The sequence below is a fragment of the Aedes aegypti genome, chromosome 2 (genome assembly GCF_002204515.2).
Source record: "Aedes aegypti strain LVP_AGWG chromosome 2, AaegL5.0 Primary Assembly, whole genome shotgun sequence".
NCBI lineage: Eukaryota > Metazoa > Arthropoda > Insecta > Diptera > Culicidae > Aedes > Aedes aegypti.
The window spans coordinates 439,413,985-439,441,772 of record NC_035108.1 but is presented as its reverse complement, the minus strand read 5'-3'; the positions used below and the strand labels follow the sequence as shown (position 1 = coordinate 439,441,772).

Here is a 27,788-nt window from a genome sequence, read left to right as displayed (position 1 = left end):
TACTCTCCACTGTGTAGAACTTCATTAAAGATTCTTGTCAAAATTGGTGCAAATATTTCAGAATATTTCTTGACATCAGACACGGAAACGTTGTCAGGGCCTGCACATTTGTTTGGTGATAAATCGTTGATCAATTTCTTAATCTCAACCACAGAAGTTGGATCTAAAAATATTGATTGCTGAACTGGCGTGATTGTTCGATATTTGTTATAATTTCTTTCGCTACGTAAATTGTTTGCTAAATTAGATCCCTGAGTAAGCCTGGAGTGGAAGGGAACCCAACCTTTCACATCTGCGTGTGTTTGGGACGAAAGCTATGGTTCAACGTCTCAACGATGAAAAAACCTAAGGCTATTGGCTGTACGATCCGAAGAAGAAGGCAACCATCGTGAGTCGGGAATTAATTTTCCTGGATGAATGTGTTACATCTGACGCGATGTCTCCAGCGGAACCACACAAGAGACCAACAACGTTCGTTCGATTGGACATTGAGGAGCCGGTTCCATCCCCCGCACCGGAGATGTCCGTTGCGGAACCAGAAGACTTCAAAACGAAATGGCTCCTTTGGTTGTTAAAGGCTACTCGCAGCGAAAGGGGGTAGATTACTATGAAATATATGCTCCCGTCGTTCGCTACAGTTCGCAGCGACACCATCTCGCACTAGCGGTCAAGCACGATCTTGCGTTAGACCAGATGGACGCGGTTAAGGCCTTCCTGCAAGGGGATCTCGACGAAGAGATATACATGCAGGCTTCTTCCCTGCTCTTGACTTATCCTCTTTCTCCCCCTTTTAATGATCAACTACAAAAGAGAAGCGATTTTACCCACACACAAACTGAGCGTACTTGATCTGCGGGATGAAGAGTTTACAGGTTTGTCTTTGCTTATTCTCATTCCCACTGTGGTGAAGAGTTTGTTTTGACAACCTCAGCGCTTAAAAGAGAAAGAGATTATTTTCTCCCTTTCTCAGTTAGGGGGAGAGCATTTTTTTCCCATTTCTCAGTTCGGGGAAGAGCATTTCCAGACAGCTCTTCGTTGTCTCTTTGTAGCTCTTTGCCCAAAAGGGCAAAGAGGAAAGCAAAATCATGCTCTTGCGTTGACGGAGAAACCAACCTCAGTTCATCCAATGATGATGTGTTTGCAGAGCCTCACAGTAAGCTAGAGCTGTCAAATGGAAGATGTGTGTATGGATAGAGCCAACGTTTCTCTCCACTCTCTCAGCCACGGATTATTCAACCAACATCGAATGCTGACTCATAATTGTTGTGAGCGTACGAGGTAGCTCCTTCTATCAGATCAAGATGAGCAAAATAAAGCCTGTATACATGAAGCAGCCTCCATGCTTCGTATATGGAAAAAAGAAAAGGATGATGCGCAAGCTAAACAAGGCGTTGTATGGCTTAAAGCAGTCGAGCCGAGTTTCTAAACACAAACTAGATGCGACGCTGCGACGTTTTGGATTGACACCAACGAAATACGACCCGTGTGTCTACATTGGCTTCCGAGGAGGCAAGATTCTGATCGTTGCCATATACGTTGACGACCTGATGGACGAAGAAGCTGAAGGAACAGCTATTCAGCTGCTTCCGTATGAAGGATCTGGGACAACCGCAACACTGCCTTGCAATCCGGATCGAGAGGAAAAACGACTCCATCGCTTTGGATCAAGAGTCGGTTCTGAAGCGGTCCAACATGGATCAATGCCAACCAGTGAAAGTACCGATGAACTACAGCGAGAAATTTACGAAGGAAGCGAGCCCGAAGGACGACGATGAGTCCACTCTGATGAAGGACGTTCCGTATCAGGAAGCTGTCGGGTGCCTCATGTATCTGGCGCAGAACACTCAACCGGACATACTTTTCGCGGTGAACACGCTCAGCCGATTCAACAACAATCTGGAACTCAAACACTGGAACGCGCTGAAGCACGTTCTGCGTTATCTACGTGGTACTTCCGGCTTCAAGCTGGTCTATGAGAAGGATGCTGATTCCAGCATTGTCGGCTACTGCGACGCCGATTGGGGATTCGATCCAGACGAGCGGAAGTCGACCAGCGGCAACGTGTTTCTGGCCCAAGGCGGTGCAATTTTGTGAATGCGCAAGAAGCAACCCACGGTTGCATTATCTCTCTGTGATGCGGAGTACAGGAAGAAATCCGTTGCGACAACCAGAGCTGCATCGCAATCGCGAAGAATGGTGGGTATAATCATCGCACGAAGAATATCGATATACGCCACAAGGACGCACTGAGTCGTGGTGTGGTACAACTAGCGTACGTTGGCACGGAGGAGCAAGTTGCCGATGGCCCTACCAAACCACTGCAGCGAACGAAGTTTGAAAAGTGCCGTAAGATTATGGGAATCTCTGCGGCTTGAGTAGGAGTGTTGAAGAATTATCTCAGCAAGCCTTGATAGTGATACCTGTAATAGTTTTACTAAATAAATTAGTTCCTTTTTAACCACTATCAAAGACAGACGTCTTTAGCTACTCTCTACAGTTTTCACCATATCAAATTATTTTCTACAAATCGAATGAAATACAAAATTTGAAGCTGGAACTAGAAACTCATTAGAATGTTCAATGGAATCCCAAACAAATCTTGAAGTTTTCTAGTTCCAGAGATTTGAAAATCTTTTCGGAACCCATCCTCTGTTGTGAGAACTGATTTTTAATTCTAGGAATTCCAGGGATCCTACCGGAATAATGAAATTCAATATGTTCTTAAGAAATAGCACAGAAAGCTAAGGAGCATCAAAATTTTATTGCAATTTAAATGTTATAATTCCTAATTTAATTGCTGAGAGTTAGTAGCGTTTGATCCTTTGGTCGCGTTGCTTGCTCGTGCGGGGGCAGGTGATGCGGGCAGGATCAATCGTGTTGCGCGTCGCTCGCGCGGTACGATAGTATATAAGAGTCGCGGATCGCGTGATTAGTGTTAGTAGTGTTTGATCCTTTGGTCGTGTTGCTTGTTCATACGAGGGCGAACGATGAACACTTGTTCGGCATACAATTCATTTATCGAATAATATCGCGAATCCGGTCAGGCGTGAATATATCAAGGATCTCATCATCAACTAAAGATGACTCCCAGATCCTTACATTATCCCACTAACTATGGAGATGCAGAAGATTCTTCGGTCTCTAAAACCAATGGTTGTCTAACTAACATTCCTTCCCTTCCCCGATAACCGTAAGGACGTGGCCGGCGCCATTATTGACTTCTAAAGTTTGAGCTCTCGATTTGTGCACATTGAAGAATGGTAAGCTAATCCCAAGCCCCATTCACTAAATCCCTGGCAACTTCGATTGCTCTGGTCAATCATGGAGTAGCAACTACGAATTGTACGGTCATTTATGCTCATGCTCATGCTCATGCTATAATTCCTAATTTAATTGCTGATCTCAGTATTTCTTCCTGCGATACAGATTTTAAGCTGAAATTCCAAAATTCCTTAAACACAGGCAATGACGAAGACAGAAAACTACTTAGAGAATGTAAAATCGTCATAAAATCATCCACATAAAAGAAATGCCAGATTTATCTCAAAATTACACTACAAATCATGTCAAACTAAAGCACCTACATGAATTTGTGTGAATGTTGCGAAATCGGTTAGAGCCCACGCTCGATGTATAGCGGAAAGTACATGATAGTAATAAAATTGCACTTGATTTGTAGTAGAAATATGCCAAAAATTTTGCATGATTTTATTTTGCATTCTACATAGATTTTCCTATCTGTGCAGCATTAGTTGACGGCTCGCTGCTACCCATATGTAGTAAACACTTATGTACGAAAGTAGTACGTATTACATGTTCGGTTGTTCATTCATACCAAAAGTTTAGCAAACTCTGTGGATTTTGTTTGCGAGTAGATGTTACATTATTCATACCACCCATTGTCTTGAAAAAACTTCTTAGAAGATCACGTCCTTGAATATGATTTCTACAGTTCTAAATTAAATGAATAATTGAAAATTGTATCAGAATAAGCAATCAGCTTGATTTTTTAGACAATTTTTGTGAGCACCAAATTCAGTGTTTAGATTTTGATCCGAATAAGCCGATCGCACCATATTCGGAAGGTGTAACAGTTCGCGAACCATAACAGTTCGTGGCACATCGCATTCGGAGAGCCCTATGAATGTAAACATTCACTTTCTGGTTTTGTACGTGGCACGAGAGCGTTCAAGAGCAGCAACTCTCACATACTGCAACAGTATCGAGCCATTCGGGTGATTTATGTTTTGCATATAATTGGTAATAACTTTCATATTTTCTGGTAATGCAACCTAATCATAATCTATTGGACCATTGAACACTCTATTGGTTGCAAACATAGCACATAAAGTAAAAAAATATTCGCCTTTGTTTCTTGATCAGAATGAGAGTGGTGAATTTTAGATTAGTGAAAGTCTTTCACTAAGTGGGCTACAGGTTTAGTGCAACGAACGAAAGTTGACTGTACCTGCTTAATGTGGCGAAAATACTTGTAGAGGCTCTTCGTTACTAAGCAGTTATATCACAACTTGGATACCGATGGCGAGTCGTAGCGCCGAGCAGCGCATGAGACGAGTCTCTCCGAGAGCACATCACCTAGCGCGCGCTTTTAGAATTTTCGTGAGCCTTCGGCACACTAGGATTCCGATGAGCTGAGAGACGGTTTGGTTGAAGACTCGTCAGTACATTTCTGTGCTCCTGAGAAATATGTAACTCTGGTTCAAGGATGTCTTGAATGGTCTCCCAAGTAATGCTTAACTACTTGAAAAATCAAAAATGAATTGGATTTTCCCACAGTCCAAGTTGGGTAAAAAACACTATTTAATCATCTTCATAATGCATTTTGGCATCAGGTTTTGTCTTCGGTCAAATTGGCAGTAAAGTCGAATCTCCAGGACACATACAGCCACCCCCCATGAGTCGATACTCGATATTGAAGGGACCATCGACTCATAGAAATATCGAGTCATGGAACAGCAATGCTATGGAAAGCTGCTTGAAGGGACCATTAGTAACCATGAAATTTAATTCTATCCAAATCTATCCAATCCAAAAACCATGAAACTTAATTCTATCCAAATCTATCCAATCCAAAAATATCCAATCTATCTATCTATCTATCTATACTATATAAATAAAAATGGATTGGTGTTTGTATGTCACGAAATTACTTAAGAACGGGTCAACGGATTTAGATGATTCTTTTTCCGTTTGTTCGTCAAGGATTCCGACGTGTTTGTGTGTATAGAGATCCCAGGATATTCACCGGGAAAGTCGGGAAAACGAGAGTGAACAGAACTATAATTGTGTATGGGACGAACCATAGCGTTTTTCAACAGCCTACTTGATGGCAAGACGAAGTTTGCCGGGGTCACTAGTTAACTAATAAATCCTGTGATATATAGATCTACACACGCTTCGTTGTTTCCACTTTTGATGATCGTCCTCTAATTGATCTCAAAGATGCTCAGAATTTTCCTTACAAGTAATTTTCCACATAATTGCCTTCAAGGGAAGAGTGGACGTCTAACTAGTTTGAAAGAAGTGTAGCGTGTTTCACATTAATGGCTCCCTTCTTGTATGTAGAGCTAGTGCTGGTGTATATTCTCATAAGCTAAGGCTGAATTCGTACTTACTTGGTAGACACAGCACCATTTTTCAGGCGGAAATATTAGATAGCTACACTGCGATCAAAGCTCTTCTTTTGGCCATCTCTAAAATGACGATTAATTCTGCTTTCAGATCCTGTGGTGTCCATGTGTTACGCCCCGGATGGCGATGGAATGTACACTCGTGCCTCGTCTCAGTCACTGTTCCTATGGGGTCAATCGGTGTTCATCATCGCCCAGCTGCTGACCGCCGGTTTGCTGCACATCAACGAATTGGATCCGATCCGTCGTTATCTGCCGTCCTACAATCGTCCCCGTAAGGGTGGTCGTTACTCCGCTTTTCAGGTAAGAATCGCTGTCCAATCCGGCCACTGCTCACATCGGATATTGTACCTATGTATGATCTGTTGTAAGAAATATTGCCATCAACCTAATCGGCTCAAATGACCATCAACTCACACAAACACACCGGCAGCAATGCTCGGAGGGAAAAACCGGGGCTTCCGCAAGGGGGTGGCACACGATTTCATTTATCCAAATAAGAACTTTTCATCAAAAAACTTCACACGTGGAATCTGGGCGGTGACAGCGTATATTAACGATGTTTTATTTCTTTATTCTCTTTTCCACAATCCACACTCGATCACAAAATGTGTTGCGACTTGGCGGGTTTTGCTCCCACTCCGCGCGCGCTCCCCAATCATCTCCGATCGAAATCATTTGTAATTTACGCAAACTCTTTTTGTCATACCATACATTGCATATAAATACCCACAGGCTAAGCCAGGAATTGTAAGTAGAGCAAATCGCTTGCAGCGATCTTCATGTTCCTCTTGGTAGAATAGAAATCGAAAGGCTCTCCGGATCGGGATTTCTATTCGTAGGGGGATTTTTTTGTAGCTAGCGACCTATAATTTTGTTTAGATCATTCTGTTTTAGCTTAGTTATGAATAATTTCCGGTCTTGTTTTTACGGAGAATCCAAATTATGTTCTAATTTTGGCTGTTCATCTATCGTTTTTGGCTGTTGTGTGGATTAACATTTTATATTTTTTCAGCGGTAGTCGAAACATATTTCATGGGAATGAGAATTAGTTTGTAGATTCGTTAGCAACTCTGTTAGAAAGTTTCCTATTTTTGAATTTTGCTTTCCGAGACAGGAGAAGATAGATCTTTCTAGCGACCTTTTATCTTTAGTTGAAATTGCATCCAAAATTTTCCTTTTGTAGATACTTTCGTTATCATTTTTCTATACTTCCGATTTAAAACACCAACTTAAACATGGCTAAATTTTCTTCTCTCTTCTCTACTCAACTCACTTTACGCGTTACTTTTACGCGCCGCAATCACAGCGTACAAAAATAGGAAGTGTAAGTATCTCCCTCAAGCTAACTCTATCAGACATTGCCTCGTTTTGCTTTAAAGTTTCTTGAAGTTTGTTTTGCTTATATCCTTTTACCAAATATCCAACAAATTGCGTTTAGTTGAGCACTCGTCACGTTATGCAAGCACTCGTCCTTTTCAGTACTTTCAGTTAGTATTTCTCTCAAAAAGTTTTTCCAAACCAAAATTAATCTCGTCATCAAATTTCCCTTTTTTCTCCCACTCAATCTCTTGATGCGGCGCGCTCGACACTTGTACATAAACGGATATCCCAATCAATGAACTAATCAATTGCAAACGAATCTGGTAACAATCTCAATTATTACAATTCTTACTGTGAAATATTTCTTCTGCAAACTTTTGCTGCTGTTGCTTTGCCTTTCTGTGATGTCCATGTCTGCCTTTTCTGTTCAAATTCTGAGTATCGCATAAGGCCCTAGCAATAATGCACGATGGTAATGGGAATGGTAATGGTCACACACCTTCGAAACGCAACAGTGGGGGGATGGCGGTTAGCCATGGAGCTCACGGTCCCGGCTGCGGAGGAAACGGTGGCGGTAAAACGGCTGGCGTTTGCAACGATAGCGTCGAGGCCAACGTGGTCGACTTTGGGAGCAGTCGCGATACGGAACCAGGGCACTCGGAGGCGTCGGAAGTGCTCGATAAGCAACGTGTAAATATGCGCTTGTTCTTTGCTTTTGCACATTATAATTTTCAGGATGTGGTAGATTGAAGGTCTTGGCAATAGAACAGAGCAGGGTATAAGGTGTACAAATAGAAGGTGTCTGAGAGGTATATCAACGTAGTTGATGGTCAAAATGTAGCGTAAATCAATGAATTGTGTAGAAGGTTGTACAATTATATTTAAATTATCAATCGTTCAAAAGTTATAGTTTGACAAAATATTTAGTTACTGTTAATAATTTAGTTAATGTAATTCCAAATGATAATTATTTATGGGGCTGGTAGCAGATCTGTTTTCAGAGATTTGGTCACTATTTTTAAGACAAATATTTAAAAAGCTTTTATTTTCTAAATACCTTCACAGGGTATACGAATATACGAATGCGAGAATGGCAACCTTGGCAAAGAAACCTCTCAGTTAATAACTGTGGAAGTGCTCATAAGAACACTAAGCTGAGTAGCAGGCTCTGTCCCAGTGAGGACGCTTTGCCAAGAAGAAGAAGAAGACCTTCACAGGGATTTGTTCCAAAAGCTGCCCTGGATTATCTCAGAAAACGCTCCTGAATTTCTACCAGTATTTTTTTTACGAGCAATCGATTAACCCTTTATCCCAGCACTCTAGTGTTGATTCCTAGAGGAAATGTTTGGATTTCTTCATGGAGAACTGAGGACTTCTTTGCGAAATTTCAGGAAAAAATACAGGAATCTCTGGAGTTATTTCTGGAATTTTTCAAAGGTACTCTGAACTAAAATTTCGAGAGTATGTCTAAAGAAATGCGTAAAAATCACTGTATGAATTCCTTATCAAATCTTTGGAGAAATATAGTTAATTCCTGATAGAATTCCTTGAGAAATGTATATAAAAAAAATCATGAAATCGCCCTCGAAGGAAATTCTGTTTGGGTTCTCTGAAAATTGTATGTAAAATCTTTGTAAAAGTACTCTTTGAGCGTACCTCGGTTCTTGTTTGGCTCTTTTTGTTGTTTTTCTTGTGAACTAAAACTGGTTGGTCTCATTTTTCAGAATTGTGGTCCCTGCAGTTCCTATTTTTTAACGCTTAAATAATCGCTACCAGCCCTGATGTTAGTACTCTACATTAATGAGTAATCGAGTAATATTTACGAGAAAAAGAAGACTTACACGCGTATGATCTACAGAAAGTATCGTCATTATTCCAGAAACCTTTTTATTTAAAACCCTGCCATGAACAACTTTCACGTTTGAAAGTTTCTTATTTTTTTGCTTTCAACTTTATTTTTGTTTTTACAGATAGCCGTTGGAATTTTCTTGGTTTGTTGAAATAGCAAGGATGTAGGTCAAAACTTCCACTTTTCTTGCAATTATTGCAATTGTTATGATATGCAGATCTATACAATTTTGATGAAAATACTATCGCCATATAGAAAGCAACATGTTTAAGAATTTAATTCATAAGATTTTTTTCATACTTCTGTACACCATTCTTGCAATTTTACATTTTTAAAGGACAAATCTGACAAGACATATAGTGATTGTATCATAAAAATTTTCAAATACTGTGGCTATTTAAGGAAAAACACAGGGTGTCCATCCATCCGGGAAATTCGGGAAAACCGGGAAAAAACCGGGAATTACAAATGACCGAAAAAAATACGGGAAATACCCGGGAATTTGGTGAACGCTCCGGGAAAACATGTATTTCAAACATAAGACTACCAGTTTATTTAAATTTTAAGTGCTATGGGGTAAAACTAGAATTTTTAACAAGGGGTGCAACACCGTCTGCAATTCGTACTTTGCATTATGATTATTTTTTGGTGAGGTGATAGAGAGATACTTAACGATTAGGATCTTTGAAACATTCCAAGAGGGGTACTTAAGGATTTCTAACAATGTTCTTGGCGAGATGATTGTTAGATTTCCATTTGAAATCATTGCAAATTTTATATGAAATCTTTGCTAGAATCCTAACGAAAATCGAACCGATATTCGACCAGTATTTAAAAATTCTTTCTGAGAGATCACTGAACTGCCGTTATACGCATAATTGTCCCATGTTCCAAAATATGCAATCGAGAAAAACGCGTTTAAAGATTTTAACACATTTAGGCCTCGTATTGACCAGGTGTGTGGTAAATTGAATTGAAATCTTCACAATAGAATAAAGAATAGCGTGTTTATTAGAGTCAAGAGTTTGTATTATGGGAATAAAGTAAATTTAGCTACGAAATTCAAAGTGGGACTGTTATGCCTAGAAATACGGGGTTTTCGGTGAATTTCTACGCATAACAGTCCCACTGAGAGTAGTGATCAATTATGTGCTAAACATACTGCTGTGGATGACCGTTCTTACGTATAGATTGTACCGAATGTAGAGAACATATATCCTCAAGACTATGTTAAGGCACCTAATGAAGGCTCAAGTGACATGTGCCATACGGAGCCACGTGTGGAGAAGTGAAAAAAAAACGATTTTATAGTTTCCAAATTTGGGATGGAAAGCAAAGTTTTCTGTATGTGTGATAGTGAGAAAATGTATGAGTTAGTGAAAGAAAGAGTGCATGAGTAAGTAAGAGAGTTTATAAGATGTAATAAATTCCTAAATCGACTCTTCCAGCTGCAGGCTTGACAGAAACTCATCTGCGAATTCAAGGTTATTCTGCCGAGTAAATATTTAACTCAAAATTCACGACACAAATCTTCACACGATTTGACATTTCTTTGGACTTTGTTTGCAATACAATACATGATATTTTTGATACATCGCAAATTAAGTTTTAGAACCACCAACATATTTGCAACTTGCACCGAAGAGCCAACTATGCGGAATAACCCAGTATGTGGCCAGGTCATCCTATTCTTCTTTTGACTTGACTTTGACTTCGTCTTGACTTCATCAAGTTTGATATGTCGCAAGATAGGTCTCAAGACCGCCAATATAATGGCTACTTCCTCTGGGGAACAGGGTATCCAAAACAACCTGGCATGTTATCAAGTCATCCAGAAACCTTTGAATTACCCTTCTTTGACCTTGATCTGTGAATTTATTAACTTAGATGTTGCCAGCTAGGTTTCAGAACCGACAGTTTAGAGGCCATTTCCCCCAGGAAACCGGGAATTCAGAACAATCCGACATGTGGTCAAGTCATTCAAATACATTTGAACCACCTGTAGACCTAATTTGCAAATTCATAAAAATTGATATGTTGCAAGCCAAGTTTCTGATTCGCCAATATAATGGCCACTTTCACCAGTGAACCGGTATTCGGACCAACCCAGCATATGGCCAAGTCATCCAAAAATGTTTGAACTATTTTTATTTGGACTTGGTTTGCTAAATTATGAAGTTGATTTGTCGCAAGCCATAGACTCGAAATTAAAGTAATTACTGATTCTTCAAGTGGGATTATTTCAGTATTCCTCGTGATGTATCCAAAATTACGGTGAATTTCTAATCGATGACGGCGGCTCAAAAAAATTGAAAAAAATTGTGATTGACCCTGAATATTTAACTGAAATTCATTGAAAAACCGATGGGAAATAATATTATTAAATTGAAAATTTTAATCAAATTTGACGTCAGACTCGCATGAATGACGAGTGCATCTCGATAATACAAACACATAAAACGGGTTATGTTCCACATGGGATGTAAAGTCAACGTAAGAAGATGTTCAAAACGATTTTCACAAACACCAGCTAATTCAAAACTCACAACTGAATATTTTGTTCAAGATTAGCGCAGCGAATTGTATAGTGTGACAGTTATGCGTAGAAAAACAGTAGTGGGACAGTTATGCGTGGAAATTCAACAATGGGACAAATTGACTTGGCTTGCTTTTCATTGATTTTCCGAACAAAGTTAATTTTTGATAAGTGTTTTCTAAAATTATACATAAAAATAAACCGTTTGATGACAAAAAGTCAAAATGCACAAAAAGTAACATGGGACAATTATGCGTATAACGGCAGTGAAATGGTTATTAGTAGATTGCTAATAAGATTTTCAGTAGACTCTAGAAAAGGTCCTTGGCTGATTTTGCTTTAAATTCTTAGAAGTTAATGTCCCTCTGACATTTGGATAAGAATATTTTTTTTAATATTATCCGTTCAATTTTTTTCTCACAGGAGCTCTTTTTACTCAGAATTTTAATCACAAACACATAGTAAATGTTCATTCAAACAGCATAAATGGCAATACATTTTTTTTAAATAGCAGTTTCCTGAGAAAAATCATATTAATTCAATGTGCATTTAAGAAAAAAAAACAAACGAATTAATATGATTTAAAATTGTTTTATTAAAAATTTTCACTAAGATATTTTCTAGAGGGAAGCGCAAAAAATTACTGACATATTTTTAGGGATGAACGATAGGTGTAATTTTTGAAATTTAAAATTCTTCACTTATTGCACCCAAATTCTTGGCGCAACTCGCATACAGTTAACTGGATTTCTATTTGATTCCTTGTTAGATTTTAACATATTCCTGCAGCAGTACTTCTTGGGAAGATTCTTGTAGGTTATCTGACGGTATACAATGGGCTATGAAACCCATAAGAAAGTGTCTTGAAATTTTCACTGAAGCCGCCAAAGTTGATGCTTGCTATATTTCTTACAATAAACTCGAAAAATTGCCTAGCAAAAATATCTTCACGGGAACCTTTCAAGACGATTTTTGGGGAAATCTTTAACACTAATCCCTCGAGGTGAACCAGCCACGGGCTGAAAGCCTCGTTAATATAGACAATAATAATAAAACGCTAATCCCTGGCCATCAAATTGATCGTGAGATTATTTGTTGGAGTTTTCGCAAGAGCTTATACTGCAAGAATTTTGTAGAATTTGAGCAATATTCTTTAGAGATGTTTCTTAGATAATAGTTCCTTGTTATTTTCATAGTAGATCCATGCAGAAGGCATAGAAGATATTATACATGGAACGCAGACATGATCTCTGTTAGACCCTGTCAAGGATATCAATTGATAAATGTATAATTTTTCGAAGGATTTCCCTAAACCGCTAATCAGTTTCCTTGCCAAGATGGAAATCACGAAGCATCTTACGCGTGTAAACCAACGCAAAACAAACACGACAGACTCGCGAACAAACTTGATTAGAGTAGGTTTGCACCTGCCTGCACGGGAGAACATGCCAGAACAAATATTAAAATGTTTGTGAACATTTACTCGCGTGCAATTAAACAAGGTGAGATTTATTATGGTTTTGACAGACAAATCAAGTGTACATCCATCAAATCAACAGTAAACTACAAGTTTGTAATAAAAATCCCCAGAAGTCTAGAAAACTCAGAGGCCTTTTTTACCAAAAGCCCAATTGACTTCGAACAGCTCCGAATACGCATACGAAAAGATTTATCATCGACAGATTACAGCACTCTTATACTCGCGAGTATTTTGCTTGTTTTTGTTCTGGTTCAGCAGACATGTTCACCACCTTCATCACTGGTTCTTTGACAGTTTTTTTTCAATGTCATTGTTCATAGAAAAATCCTTTGTGAGATCTATTTAGATATGCTGTGAAAAACGAGAAAGAATATGTTTTTGTAATTGTAGATAATTGAATCTGATCCTTTTTCTGATCTGCATTTAATTCACCTTATACTAAAAACCAATCAAATCTTTTTCATTTATTTAACAAAAAAGATTTCTACAATTTTTGTTTGCAGGGGTCCGCGGGATATTTGTAGAACTTGAAAGGGGCCACAGCTCCAAAAAGGTTGGGAACCACTGGCTTAGATGGTTCTTATGAGGCCTCTGACGAGATTTTGTATAGATTTCTGCAGATTGACAGCTAATTCTTTCAATAATCCAAAACAAATGTCATGGCTTCTTCTTTGATGAATAAATAAATAAAGAGGTCCTTTAGGTACTCTTGGTAAGATTTTTGTAAAGTATTTGACTAGATTATTGATATGTTGATTAAATCTTTTGAAGATTACTTACTTATTTATTTCACCGTCTTCAGTTTACCGTACAGACTGTATATGCTTAAATTAATATATCACATATTACAAAACATAATCAAACACTAATTACGCAGATAGCTTCATTCACATTTTAACTTTCTGAATCTACGTTTCCAATCAATGGCTCCAATTACATCCAAAAACAAAAAGTGAAACAGAATTTACTGAAACATAAGTTCTACAAAACAATTTACGACTCTCAACAGACAACTACAATTTACTATTTTACAGAAGTACAAATATTTTCGATACATTGCCTATACACTTGCATTTATACTCGCTGATGGTTTCCAAGGAGAGCTGCTTCTTCGAGTAAACTCCCGAAATTTCATCCCACGTGGCCAGCTGTTTGCATTCAAAGCTGATTGCTTCCATATTTCGTGCAAAACAATTTTGAAGGAAATGAAATCTAAATCCTTGCAGCTTTTCCAACTAGGAACCAATTTTCTCACCGTCATGCATTCGGGTCTAGGCACGCAAAGAGGATGGACGATGCAATCTTGGATTCATGTCAAAAGTTTTAGCCAGCTTCATAGGAGAACAATAACATGTATTTGGAAATATTGTTTATGTCAAAAGAACTTTTCTTGGATCCAAAATGAGATTCATCACAGATCGATCATTTCTCCATAAATCAGACATAAAGCCATGTTTAACGCATAATTCTTAAGGCATTCTTAGAAGGTAATAGCAACCTATTGAATTTTGCCCTTTTGTGGAAGTTTAGATGCACAAAGCAGGCATTTATATTTTTCCATAATTTCTCTGAACTTCCTACGAATTCCAGGGGGTAACGGTGTTTTAGATATTTCAGCAAATCAGCATTGTTTTTTTTTTCATAAGGGCCTATCTACATTCATCGATTTCTCTTCATCGTTAATCTCTTTGCGTTATTGCAGAAAACTGATTCTGTTGTCGTAGGATGAAGAATTACTATATCTTCTTCATTAATAAGAAATATTGAAGATTTATCTAATTTTTCAAAGTTATTAGCGGAAGAGAGGATCGATAAAGATGTGCAGAAATATTTTAAATCTTTTTGTCCAGAACCCTTTTAAAATGTAAACCGTTTTTTTTTAATTGTATTAAAAATAATTCATAAATAAATTAGATCATGTCCTCCAAATTTGTCAATATCGTATAAAAAAGAAGAAATTTCTTGAACACCCGGGAAAAAATGCGGGAATTGGAAAACTGATTTTTAATGGACACCCTGAAAAACAACTTCACTATATTCTTTGTCAAGAATATGTACAGCACTTCGATTTGTCATATTGTTTATAAGATGAGCTCATTTTTCGGGACTATTCAATATGTTTCCAACTTTTTCTTGACACAATCCTTAGAAAGATCTATCATACCCTCGAAAAGTTCCGCGTTACAACGGTATATCTTACTTTCTAAATGGAACTGGAACTTACAAACCAGATATGAATCATTGCCATGGAAAGTGCAACTCAATTCAATTCTTTGAACATAAACAAATTCAATTTCAATCAAATCTACCAGATAAAAACTAGCACAACTTCAAGCACTAGATTTGATTTTTGTTCTATGATATGCCTATATATGTGTGATGATCATTTTCTTCTGCTTGATTTATTTTTGTTTTGTTCGTTAATGAACCTCGTCTGCCTGTCGCACATGAATTGTAGCTTGTCACAGCTCAAATGGTTTTCCACGTTTAAGAAATACAAAAGCGTTTCGAACTTTGAAGTACCGGAGAAATTTCGTTAGGAGCATTTTCAAACGAAATTCACGCAAAATAGCCGGTAAAGTTTTTAAAGATTTTGTTTATGGAAAATCTCTTGTTCGAATCCCTTTAATGTTTAGCTTTGGAAAAAATTCTAGTAGAAATTCTTGGAATTACGGGCTGGCAGTAGGTCTCTTATTAGAGACTTGGTTTCAATTCTAATATAAAACTCTAAAAAATCTGAAAATTTTGAAAATTTCTTTATAATTAAAATAAGTTTCTAAAGTCATTTTTTTAATTTCTCGATAGAATTGTCTTCCACAATTTGTTAGGTGGAATAACTTCAATTGTATTTTTCACGAATATAATACAAAACGACAATTTTTTTACTCATTCTTAGCCCATCATTAGCATGTATTTTCTTGCATATTTAATGAACTCTAGTACAAAACGGTGCAATTTCTCGGCAAAACAACGGTATATGTTATCAATTCGGATTCTTTTTCTTTAGAAATAGGCTTTTGAATATGTTGATGGCAGCCCATTGACCAGAGCTTATAAGTTACTTATTGGATTCATCATATTTTAAAACCGACATCTCATTTCGACATTGTGTCATGTAGCGGTTTGGAAATTGAATGTTAGCAGATGCCTCCAAGGAGGAGTATTATTACCATTTTTGTGAAATTCCATACAAAAAGCCCCATTGAGGCAACTAGCGGTTCTCCTACTCGTGGATTTGCTGACAACTTTCTAGCTTTGAAAGTGTATGTGTGCATGAGTACTGCGTTCGACCTAATGCAAAGTGTTCTCCATGTAGTGTAAGATTGAAGTCGTTAATGGGTAACACCAGTAAAACATCTTTTTTTACGGGAAGATAAAATCACGATGGAATTCCACTTTAACGTTTTTTGTCTCTGAGATTATTGTGACTGTAGTCATTCTAGATTCCAAACATTCTTGGTACCCAAGAATATTAAATGGATTTCAACAACGATAATTCGACCAATATACATGATGCTCGAAAACTTAGTGGAAGATTCAAACCTTTTTTGCACTATGTATTGAAACATTATTATAGTAGGTATGGTAAATAAAAACTCTTCTCGTAATTTAGTTACTTTAGAATGACATAAATAACCTTTGGTTTTCCAATCTCATAGCATATTATAGTTCCATACATCATAGTCCCAAGTACATCATTCATGTCCATTGCAAGAATCACGTGCAATATACCTAATGTAACGTTACTAACAACACATTATCATACACGACATGAGAATCTGAATGTTTGCTCGTCTAATTTGTACTTGTGATCGTTATTTAACATAGCAAAGAATTGGTTCTGAATCCTTCTCCGAGAAACCTCCATTATCCGTGGATGCATGACGAAAGAGAAGTTTGTTAATTAAAATTGAATTTCTTTTCTTTTTCCTTGATAACCACGCTTCCGTTCAGGGTACGGCTACCGATTTGGTAGTGCAAATCGTCCTCATCGCCGAATCGATGCGTCTACAAGCAATGATGGCCACATACGGTATTCAAACCCAAACTCCGCACGAGGTACGTTACAATTGAGCTAGAAACCGACCCAATGATATTGATACTATGACAACGTTATTTCAGGTTGAACCCGTTCAAATCTGGTCCTCAAACCAGCTGATAAACGTGTACCAACAGTTGGGAGTGAATGACAAAATCGGCCTCACTGGAAGACCTCCGCGTCCTGTTGGTTCTCTGGGTACTAGTAAGGTGGGTTGATAGCCTACGATATTTGGAAGAGAGATATTAGATTGGACAATGATTTGCCTTTGCAGGTTTACCGCATCTGCGGAATGACCGTGCTCTGCTACCCATTGATCTTTGAAGTGTCCGACTTTTATCTGTACCGGGACATGGCCCTGCTGATCGATGACATCAAAACTGAACTTCAGTTCGTTGGCAAGTATTGGCGTCTGTCGGGCAGGCCCACGGTCTGCTTGTTGATCCGCGAGGAGCACATGCGTGATCCTCAGTTCAAGGAGATGATCGATTTACTTGCCATGCTGAAGAAGGGTTATTGCGACGGAATGAAGGTTCGTATCGGCCGTCTGCAGAACCTGATCTCAAGTTCCTGTATCGAACATTTGGATTTCATGTCCCAATCGGATCTTCCCGATTCGACCGAGAGTGCCTTTGCACAGATCCATCATGACTACATTGGGTATCAGAGCTTGACCGACGTACCTCGGGCTCAATCCTATCGCGAGAAGAAGATCATTGCACAAGATTATCAGAACCGTGCGACACCGGACATTATTGAAGCGTTGAGGAACACCGAATCAATCTTCTTGCAGTGTCAACTGCTAGGAATAATTTTACTTCGTGAAGGTGCTAACTATGAGATTACTGGAGATACCGTACATGCTCGTTTAACTGATCTGTATTATCGCGCTGGTACGCTTCGCTACTGGCGTGCCGTTCGCTATTGTAGTTCTCTGTTGCGACATATCGTCGACTCAATTTCACCGTTCATAACGACCGTACTGGTAAATGGTAAGCAAATCACTGTGGGCGTCATCGGACAACGTGAAACTGTGTTCGACAAGCCAATGACTCCGTCGGAGATTCAAAACGTAATGTACTCTACGGTACAACCGTACGATGTGATCCATGCTGTACTGCAGCAAGAAGTGGTGCTCTACTGCGGTCGTCTGATCGCTACCAATCCAGATATCTTCAAAGGTATTCTCAAGATCCGGGTCGGTTGGGTTCTGGAAGCTATGAAGCTGTACCTCACCATGACCGGCGATGAAGATGCAGATATTGAAAATCTGTCACCGTTCTCGATTCGTAAACTGCTGCTGCGGGTTTTGACCGTCAGTCTTTGGGCTGCTGATGATAGGTAAATTCTTTCAATTCCAGTTCAATTCCGAAAATTGCTCTAACTCTTTTCACACAGTTTCAGTGCTTTACAGCGCCGTCAACTAGAGGGTTGTCTCTTCCGCGTTCCTCCGTCACTGTATAACCATGTTTGGGATGTCCTCGAAAGGACTCCCCTCGGCATCACAGTTCAAGGACACAATCTCCCTGCGCTGGCCACTCTTACCAACAAGAGCCGTAGCGAGTTCTCCTTTGCCTTGCAAGTGGAAGAGATGCTGAACAAAATCAACCAACCGGAACGACGTCAAATTGTCGTCGAACTTTTGGTTATTGTGGCGACAATTCTGCGACGAAACCCGGAGCTTCGGTTCAACCAAATTTTGGATTTGGACCTACTGCTGGAGGACTCGTTCAACATGTACTGCAAGGACAATGACTTGCCGCTGACCAAGGACATTTCGCCGTTGTTCTCGCTGTCGCAAAATCAGACCACCGGCTATCTGGCCCGGGCTGCGGTCAACAGTGTGCTGCAGAGGTGTGCTCTCGCCACAGAGGACTTTGCCGAAGACGTTGAAGACCACTGCCGAATGCAGTAGATCAGCAATAGCTATAGAAGTGCTCTATATATTTTCGTAATCAATCAGGTGCTTTGCGGCACACCTCCTTAAGTTAGTTCGATTTCTTTTGAAAGTTATATATACAAATTTAAATGTTTCTTTGTTAGTCGATTTAGCTATGCTAGTTTCACAGGCTTAATGGAAACAGTTCGATTAAATTCCAAAGATTTTTATGAACACTTTTCGAAACCTGATTTGGCCATATGTACGTCATTTTTTGTACCGAATAAAAATTTAGGCTTTTAAACATAGATTCTTATTACTATTATTATTAGGACGACAATTTTAGTCTAAATGTCAGTGAAACTGTTTTCTATCGCAATGATAATGAATATAAAGTGTATTGAATTATATTTACACAACGTGTTTTAATTTTCTCTTTGGAACATTGTCATGCAATTCCTTAACCGAGTGGTTAGAGTTCGCGGCTACAAAGCACAGACATGCTGAAGGTGTCTGGGTTCGATTCCCGGACGGTCCTGGATCTTTTCGCACTGGAAATTTCCTTGACTTCCCTGGGCATATAGTATAATCGTACCTGCTACATGATATACGAATGCGAAAATGGCAAGTTTGGCAAAGAAAGCTCTCAGTTAATAGCTGTGGAAGTGCTTATATTCTTATAGGGTTTATTCATGAATTTCATAACGCCAAAAAGGGGTCATTTTTGACAGCCACCTACCCCCTCGTAAAGCTTTTTGTATGAATATTCTATAAAATTTGTATGAGCTGTAACGCCTCAATTTCCCCCTAGAGCGTTATGAAATTTGTGAATGGGCCCTAAGCTAAGAAGCAGGCTCTGTCGCAGTGAGGACGTTAATGCCAAGAAGAAGAAGAAGAAGAAGTCCTTACCTGGGATGGAGGCGCAGATACTACACAGGTCCTCACTAATTTTTTTTAATAAACTTTCATTATTATGATGGAAGTACCGTGCATTCCCGTTATTTTGAACGATACCTCATGCAAACTAACGGGGTTCATTTATAATTTGAACTTTTGGTCACCCTACCAACAGCTGAAACACATGTTTCTGGTTACCTCTGGCTGTTTTGGTTTGATTCTGCGTCCCATTTCACAACGCTCCATTTCGCTTAATTGCATTCCATGTGCTAAAAGACGTTTGAACCATTCTTCAATTGTACTGGCCATAGAACTGCTAAAATAGCTCTATTTTATTATAATTTAAATTCCAAAGATGGGCTGAACGATTGAGTTTTTTGCGAAACGATTTTTTTTAAGAGATTTGGATAAATTATATAGCTTTACCAAAGCTCGACATTTAATAATGCTTCATAGGAACTAACAAGTCTTAGACAGACTTTTCCGCTGTTACTGAGGTTATAAAAGTACCTACCAAGATGGTTAATTTCACCAAAAAACGTACTACAGTCAACTCTCTCTTACTCTATATTGAGAGACCTTCGAGTTAGGAAGGTATCGAGATATACACACTTAGAAAATATCATCGACACCGGTAATTTTTTTTACCAAAATATAAACCGCTGAGCTCTCGGTAATGCTTCCGGTAAAGTTAAGAATTACCGAGCAATCTGTAATTTTAATCGACACGCAGCACTCAAAAAATTACAATATGCTCGTGAGTTATTACTGAACGAATTGTTAAATAAACTACCGAACGCGTTATTCGTAACAGCAGGCAGTCGGAATAGAATAGGATGATCAAAACAATAAATTTCATATTAAGAGCAAATGTTCATCGATTTATTTCGCGTTTTCGTTTAAATCGTTGAAAGATGAGCTGCTTGTCTGTTTATGAAGATGAGATACCATCACCAACAACTTGAATACGAGCTTCTAATCTTGCGCTACAGGAATAATGCACAATCCTGGCTCATTTGCAGCTGTTCACCCCTTTTTCCTAGATGGCACATTTTGAACAATCTGCAAACATAAAAATATCACCCAGAAATAGGCAGTAAACCTTAATTTCAATATCAATTTTATAATAATATTAAAAATCATTAAATTTTTGGACATTTGGAACCTTTTCGTTTCGTTCTTATGAAAATTATCGAGTTAGAGAGGTAAACTTACATGGGAGTTAGGGAACATGAAGCTAGAAAGGTATCGACTTACAGCGGTATCGAAGTATGGAAGATTGAAGGGACCGCGCATTTCGTCGAGTTAGGAGAAATATCGAGTAAGGAAGAGTTGACAGTATTTGTTATTCATTGTAATTAAAATTTATCAAGTTCGAGCAACCTCTGAAAAAAAATCTAGAAATAATTGTCATCAGTGCACCAGTATCCGTTCGTGCCCCTATTTCCGTTCACTAGTGTAAAAATTGTTTTTCGTGTCAAAAACTAACATTTTTCGCACGGATATAGGCCTATTCAAATGACGTCTCAAATCAGCTGATCGGGAAGCACTTTGACATTTCTTCTATGAAATTGACAGGCCCGTGTTAGCACCGGTCCTCCACCGATGTAAACAAATGCATAGACGGATCTGTCACATGAAAAGGCCTATATTCTAGTTATATTAACAGCTTTCAAATGAAGTCGTCTGGCATTATTTTCATTTGATAAATTAATTCTTTATACGGACTTATCCACGGTCTTCTTTTATTGTCGATTTTCTTTTTCTTTTCCGCTCTAAATGCGGGCCACGTTTACATAAAATGACATCCGGACTAACATCCAGTGAAGGAATGTTCACTGAATGAACATGAAGTGGATGAATTTTCAGCGAAATCGTTCATTTTCTGTAAACATGGCCCGCAGTAAAGGTTTTCTTCCCGCTGGAAGTTGCAGCGTGACGTCATCGTAGATTAGTTCATTGAAAACACAAGACCTCATAAGCGTTTACCGTGCACCCCCGTTAATTTGAACGGTATCTCATGCAAACCATCGGGGTTCATTTTTAATTTGAACATCTAGTCACCCTGGAAACGTGTTTCTGGTTACCTCTTTCACTGTTTTGTTTTGATTCTGCGTTCCGTTCCACAGCGTTCCATCTCACTTCACTCCGTTCCATGAGCTAAATGACGTTTGAACCATTTTTAATCTGATCGACGTGCAATAGCGGGGTACAGATTAAAAAGTGTTCAGATTAAATGTGTTCAAACCAACGGGGGTACCCGGTATTGGGTCACTAGGTATTTTTGTATGTGCCAAAACCCGCTCATGCAAAAAATTGAACAAAATTTTAAAGATATGTTGATTTTAGTATATAGCCTTCTTTATTGCAATAGTAGCTATGGTTTGACCATAAAAAATATCAGGATAAATAACAAAATTCGAAATAATGCATTTTATTTGAATACCTCTTTGGCGATTCCCTAACCTCAAATCTACCTGTTCCACGAATAGAAATTCTTGAATTTCAGTAACAAATTTGCATATAATGAGTAGAGATTTGTTAGAAACGTCGATTTTGATGAATAAATTTTTGATTTATAATCTAAATTTGGCGAAATAGTCATTTTTAGAGTCGTAGAACAGGTAGAAAGTGAGGTTACGAGTCGCCACTGTTGCAAACATAGCACAGAAAATAAAAAATATTCGCCTCTGTTTTTTTTCAGAGTGAGAGTGGGTTAGCGAATGTTACAAGTGTTGACACTCAGTGATCGGCGCCAAACAGTGGGTGGTGTGTGTCTGTCTTGTTTTTGTTCATGGCTCGTTATTTTCCACGAACGATAAATGTCATGCGTGTTGTATGAATGCAGGCGGATAAATGGGATGACATTATGGCTCTTGTGTCAATGATCGTTGAATTTTCTAAAGTCTCGTCCCAATTTTAGTAACAAACGGTTAAATTTAAGCCAGAGACTCATGCTTACTCACTTGTTGAATGGTTTTCGTTCGATTGAGCTCAAAAAATATTTTGCCGGTTTTTTGCTTGGTCCTTTGAGATTTTGTCACACCTCTTAGTTTAAACTCCGATTTTGAATGTATTTTGGTTTTCGAGACCCCTCCAAAATGTCAGATAAAAACAACCCCCGTGTTAACAAGTTGAATCCATGTGGCGTTTTATTCGACCTAGTGAACGTCAAACAAGATCAAAAGTGTTAAGACTGAAATTTGAGCCAATTTTTAAAATTATAGTTTAAATATGATGTCACCGTCATTTGAGCGGTAAAATTTTCCAATGTAGTAGCAAGAGCACACTCTATCGTGTTACTAAATCAAGAGTCTATCGTGTTGTTAAATCAAGAGTTTATCAAAAGTTTTAGAATCCTATGATAGTATCAGAGAACTGGCATGGCTGTCATCCTGCATACATTTCGGCTCTTCCTCACATCGCTTTTGGTACTTCGCGTTTTGGTACCCACTTTCTGGTCGGTTTGCCCTAACTTGCTCCTGATTATACGGCTCATGTGCTGCTAGTGCTAGTTTCTGGCAATTAAATATATTACATTACGTTGAATCATCATAGGGAGTCGATGTCGGTTATGGACCCTTTGCGTATAATGGACCCCCTACAAAAAACATAAAATTGACACTCAAAGTACTCTTAATCCTATGAAAATCCACCGGGGAACTTCTATTGCTTTGTTAGTCAGCAGTTTCAGACAAAATATTTGGTTTGAAACGCATAAATACAAATATTTAAACAATTTTGTTAATGAAACCACACAAGAGGGTCCATAATACGAATTTCCAGGTGGGTCCATAATAGGCACGACGGCAGCGAGCTGGATTAAATGGGAATCAAATGGAGGGTCGATAATTAGAAACGTCAAATTTGTAAACATTCCTATTATGGACCCCGGAAGGGTCCATAATAGGCATTCGGACAACAGTTTTCCAAATGTATATTTCGCTGGAAAAGTCGAATGATTTTGTATGTTTCATAGGTGTACTATGAAGTAAAGACATTGAACTTGTTGTTAGACTCCACAGAACGTATATCCGTCTGAGATATCATTGCAGAAGGGGGTGGGTGGGTGTCCTCTTGATGTTACGGCTCATACAAAATTTGTATTATAATCATACAAAAAGCGTTACAAGGGGATGGGTGGGTGTCAAAAATGGCCATTTTTGGCGTTATGAAATTTGCGAATAAACCCAAAGACACTGGACGCCATGTTGAATCAATGTTGGGTGGGTAGCTAATTATTGGCTCATTTCACCCCCTGGATAGTACTCGCATAACTTCTGATCTCGCCCTAAAAGCCATTGGTAATCATGTGTGTAGCTCGTTGATTCTGAGCATTTGTAAGGATTTTCATGTTATTTAACAACGCTATGGGGAAGAAAGGATCAATATCTACCTGCCCGTGATGTTGGTTTGGATGCTATTTCTTTCATTTGCTCAGAAACAACGAGCTACGCAAGTGGCTTTTAGGGCGTTATCTCCGAGTATGCGAGTATTAACAGCGTTTTTTTGCGTGTAGGTGCCTATATATACACAATTTCAGTCATTGGGTGCGGATGAAAACTGACACGCATTCAGCATTGTAAGCGATGCGCTGGCCGAACAAAACAAACAGCTGCTGGGGGACTTCGGCTTCTCGCTCGGTCAGCGTTCGTGTTCATAACCGAGTTGACTGACGAGCGGCGCGGACGTGTTTTCGCGTTCGATCCTCCGGCATTTTTGGTGTGTGTGCTTTTTGTACTGTGTACTTCCTCCCCCACTCTTCGAGCACCTGCTCCAGCAAAAGTTGAGTGGGGTGGCCTTTTATTTACCGGTCGGCTAGTAAATAAGATACGGATACCTGTAATAAAATAACAATCAAAAGTGCGAATGTGAAGAGAGGTGTGCGACAAAAACAATACGGCGCGTGTGTTTCTTTCCATCTGAACGTCGAATCGCGAAAAACGCAGAGAAATCAAGATTTTTGTAAAGGTATCTATCGAGTTTTTAGTGTTAATTTCATGTTGTGTTCGGAGTGGGTGTTTGTTGTAAAAAAAGTGATAAGACGGTCGCGAGACATGCAATAAAAATTAATCAAATCGTATAAGTTTTCCACCGGTTGGATGAGAAAATGATTCACAGCAAAAAATGGTGATCAGTTGAGCTGTTGAGCAGGAATTATTGTTTTGATTACGAAGCACACCAAAATTTTGTTTTCGCGTTGAGATGGAAACGAGAGCGTTTTTTCAACAGTGGTGGTGCGATTTATGACAGGACGGGTCTTTTATGTGTATCCGATGTGTTCTGTTGCATTCTTTTGACACCGCTATTGTTTTGATATCAGAAGCATTTTGTTTTGCAGTGAAACCAGTGAAACTAAAGTGCACAAAATACAAACTTCCGGAAGAAAATTATCATTGGTTTAGTTGAATTCTGATTGAAGAACATTGTTGGTCGATGCGCTTCTGCTATATTTAGAAGACTTGTTCATCCATCTCTGAGTGAGGCACGGTAAGCGAAACTTTTATCATTCACATTTTGACGAGATGTTTCGAGATTGAACCATTGTCATCTAGGAATTTTCCTTTTTCCTCAGTAACTCAATGTTTGATTTATCTAATAATTTGAATAATGGAGGTGTCTTCAGGCATTCAGCAACGATAACTCCTGTACTTTCTGTAAATGCCTGCAGATATTTTTCCATAGAATCTTCTGGGTAAAGAAATTTCCACAAAATTCCTTCAACAACTCTTCAACAGATTCTTCTAGAGATTTCAGTACCAGTAGCAGGTTCTGTTTGAAGACATGGTCTCTATTTTGATGAAAGTATTTAAAAAGTCTTTATTTTTAACAAATTGTCTCTAATTTAACCATAATGTTCTTTAAAGCCATTTTCGTTAAGAATTACTCTTGTTATTTCTCCAGTGATTTCTGCAGAAATTCATCCAAGCATACTTGCAGAAATCTCCCCACGTATACCTCTAGAGATTCCTTCAGGAATTTTTCCGAAGATTTCTGCAGGGATTCCTCCAGGGATTCCACTAAGAATTTTACTTAGAGGTTCCGCCAGGAATTCTTCCAGAAATTACTTCAAGAATTCTGGCAAAGATATATCCAAGAAAATCGCTACATGAACAACTTCAAAGATTTATTCAAATAATCCTTCAGGAATTCCTCGAGAAATTTTCTTAGCGATTCGTAATTGGCCTCCGCAAATTCTCTAATGAATTCCTCCAAGGATTTAATCAGAAATTACCCTAAGAGTGCTTCCAGGGATTCCTCCAAGATTTTTTCCAGGAATTGCTCGAGGAACTCCTTTACTGAAGAAGTTTCCGAAAGCCCCTGATTGAATTCCTGGAGGAATCACAGGAGATATTTTTTGAGCTGTCCCTGGATGATCCCCTCTAGAAATAATATGGATAAATCTCTGTGGTATAATATAAAGGGATCCTTAGGGTAATCTCTAAAAGAATATCAGGGAGAATCCATTGAGGAATCCTTGACTAAACCCTGAAAGATTCTTTCGAAAATCCTTAAAAAAAATCTTGAAGGAGTCTCTGGATGAATACCCAAGGAAATGTTTGGAATTCATGAAGAAATCTCTGCAACAATTTTTAGTGGAACCCATGTTGAAATTATTCTGTAGTAAATTTTGAAGAAATTGCCGAGAAATCTCATCAGGAATCAATGGAGAAATTTTCCTGGCAGCATTCCTGGAAGAGTCTCTGAAGAAATTCGTGTAGGAATCTCTGAAGGATTAACTGGGTAAATTGTTGAATTGATCAATGAAAGGTTATCTGGGTGAATTGGTGAAGGGATCTTTGAAGGATTACCTAGGTAAATTGCTGAAGGGAAGCCTGGTGGCATCTCAGAAGGTATCTCTGGAGAAATTCCTGGAGTAATCCTTGGAGCGATTCCTGGAAGAACCCTTGTGCAGATTATGCGGGATGCTTCCCTTGAGAAATCTCTGGATAGTTCTTGGAGGAATGCATGGAGAAATTTCTGGAAAAATATCTAGAGGAATCCACAAAGGGATTTTTCAGGAGGAACTTAGGTAGAGATTTTCCTAATGAAATCCTTTGAAATTTTTTTAGAGTATTTTGGAGGAATTTCTAGATGAATACTTGAATGAAACCTCGGAGGAATTTTTAGAAAGCCAGAAAGAATCTCTGAAGAAATTTCTGAGGGAATCCATGGAAGATTTCTTGGACAATTCATTGGAGTAATTCACGGAAATAAAGGAATTCCTGGAATAATCTGTCAAAAAATCGTGAATACCTGGATACCTGGAGTAATTTATGTAGCCCTTGTAGGAACCCATGTAGGAATTTCTGATGAAATATCTGCTTGAGGAGGTTGTTCTAGTGTAACCCCTGGAGAAAGATTCGGGAACATTTCTGCAAGGATCCATAGAGTCATTTCAGGTTGAATCCTTGAAGGATTCTTTGGGGAAATATCTGAAAGAATATCAGGATAAATCGCTTGAAAAATTCCTGGAGGAATATCTTGAAAGATTCCTGGAAGAATCCTTGGAGTAATTTCTGGAGGAATCTCAATTAATTTTTTGCTTGAGGAATCTATGAAATATTCACTGGAGGCACTCCTGCGAAAACTTCTTGCGAAGTTTCTAAAAAAATCGCTGTAGAGATTTTCCTGCAGAAATCCCTGCAGAAACTCATGGCATATTTCCTGGAGGAATTGCTGAAAATATTCCTGGAGCCCAACCGGGACTGGTCTCAACAATCATATTGAGCAAAAGTTCTGCCCGGAGGGATCACTAGTGATATTCCTAGTGGAATCCCCAGAAAGCGCTGTAGATTATCTTGTAGGAATTTCTTGTAAAATTCTTAGGGAAATTTTCGAAGGAATTCCTGGAGAAATCTCAGGAAAAGTCTCTGGGGAAATTTATGGAGAAGTGTCGGGAGGAATACTTGAAGTAATCATTGTAGATTTTTCTTAAGGAACTTCTGAGGTATTTCTTGGAGTCATTTGGTTTTACGTAAATTGCAATTTACTTTTTAACAAAGTACAATATGTCAGTCAATACGATTAAATGGAAAATTGTGTACAGTGCCTTCCCAATTTTGGCAACACCCGCTTTTGTCTACATCCGATTTTAGCAACACCCGTTATTGGCAACACTCGTTATTAGCAT

At 38.6% G+C, this 27,788-nt stretch overlaps 2 protein-coding genes across 13 annotated transcripts in view; both read left to right on the top strand.

Moving 5' to 3' along the window:
• LOC5567988 (probable phosphorylase b kinase regulatory subunit beta) overlaps nt 1–19,171 on the top strand; it is a 34,845-nt gene extending 15,674 nt beyond the window's left edge. The window contains exons 5-12 of one of the 6 annotated variants that reach the window (XM_021847854.1): nt 5,743–5,954; nt 6,387–6,401; nt 6,961–6,978; nt 7,425–7,664; nt 16,794–16,898; nt 16,962–17,087; nt 17,153–18,219; nt 18,277–19,171. In XM_021847854.1, the coding sequence (XP_021703546.1) occupies nt 5,743–5,954; nt 6,387–6,401; nt 6,961–6,978; nt 7,425–7,664; nt 16,794–16,898; nt 16,962–17,087; nt 17,153–18,219; nt 18,277–18,793 (2,300 nt within the window). In that variant the 3' untranslated portion in view covers nt 18,794–19,171. The remainder of the gene's footprint in view (nt 1–5,742; nt 5,955–6,386; nt 6,402–6,960; nt 6,979–7,424; nt 7,665–16,793; nt 16,899–16,961; nt 17,088–17,152; nt 18,220–18,276) is intronic. The other 5 variants (XM_021847855.1, XM_021847856.1, XM_021847857.1 and 2 more) reach the window with 5 other exon arrangements.
• Nucleotides 19,172–24,309: 5,138 nt separating this feature from the next.
• The window catches only part of LOC5567991 (piezo-type mechanosensitive ion channel component), a 122,587-nt gene continuing 119,108 nt past the window's right edge, over nt 24,310–27,788 (top strand). For 3 of the 7 annotated variants that reach the window (XM_021847852.1, XM_021847851.1, XM_021847850.1), the window contains exons 1-2: nt 24,310–24,625; nt 24,996–25,144. The gene's annotated coding sequence lies outside the window, so the exon portion shown is untranslated. The remainder of the gene's footprint in view (nt 24,626–24,995; nt 25,145–27,788) is intronic. The other 4 variants (XM_021847847.1, XM_021847846.1, XM_021847848.1 and 1 more) reach the window with 4 other exon arrangements.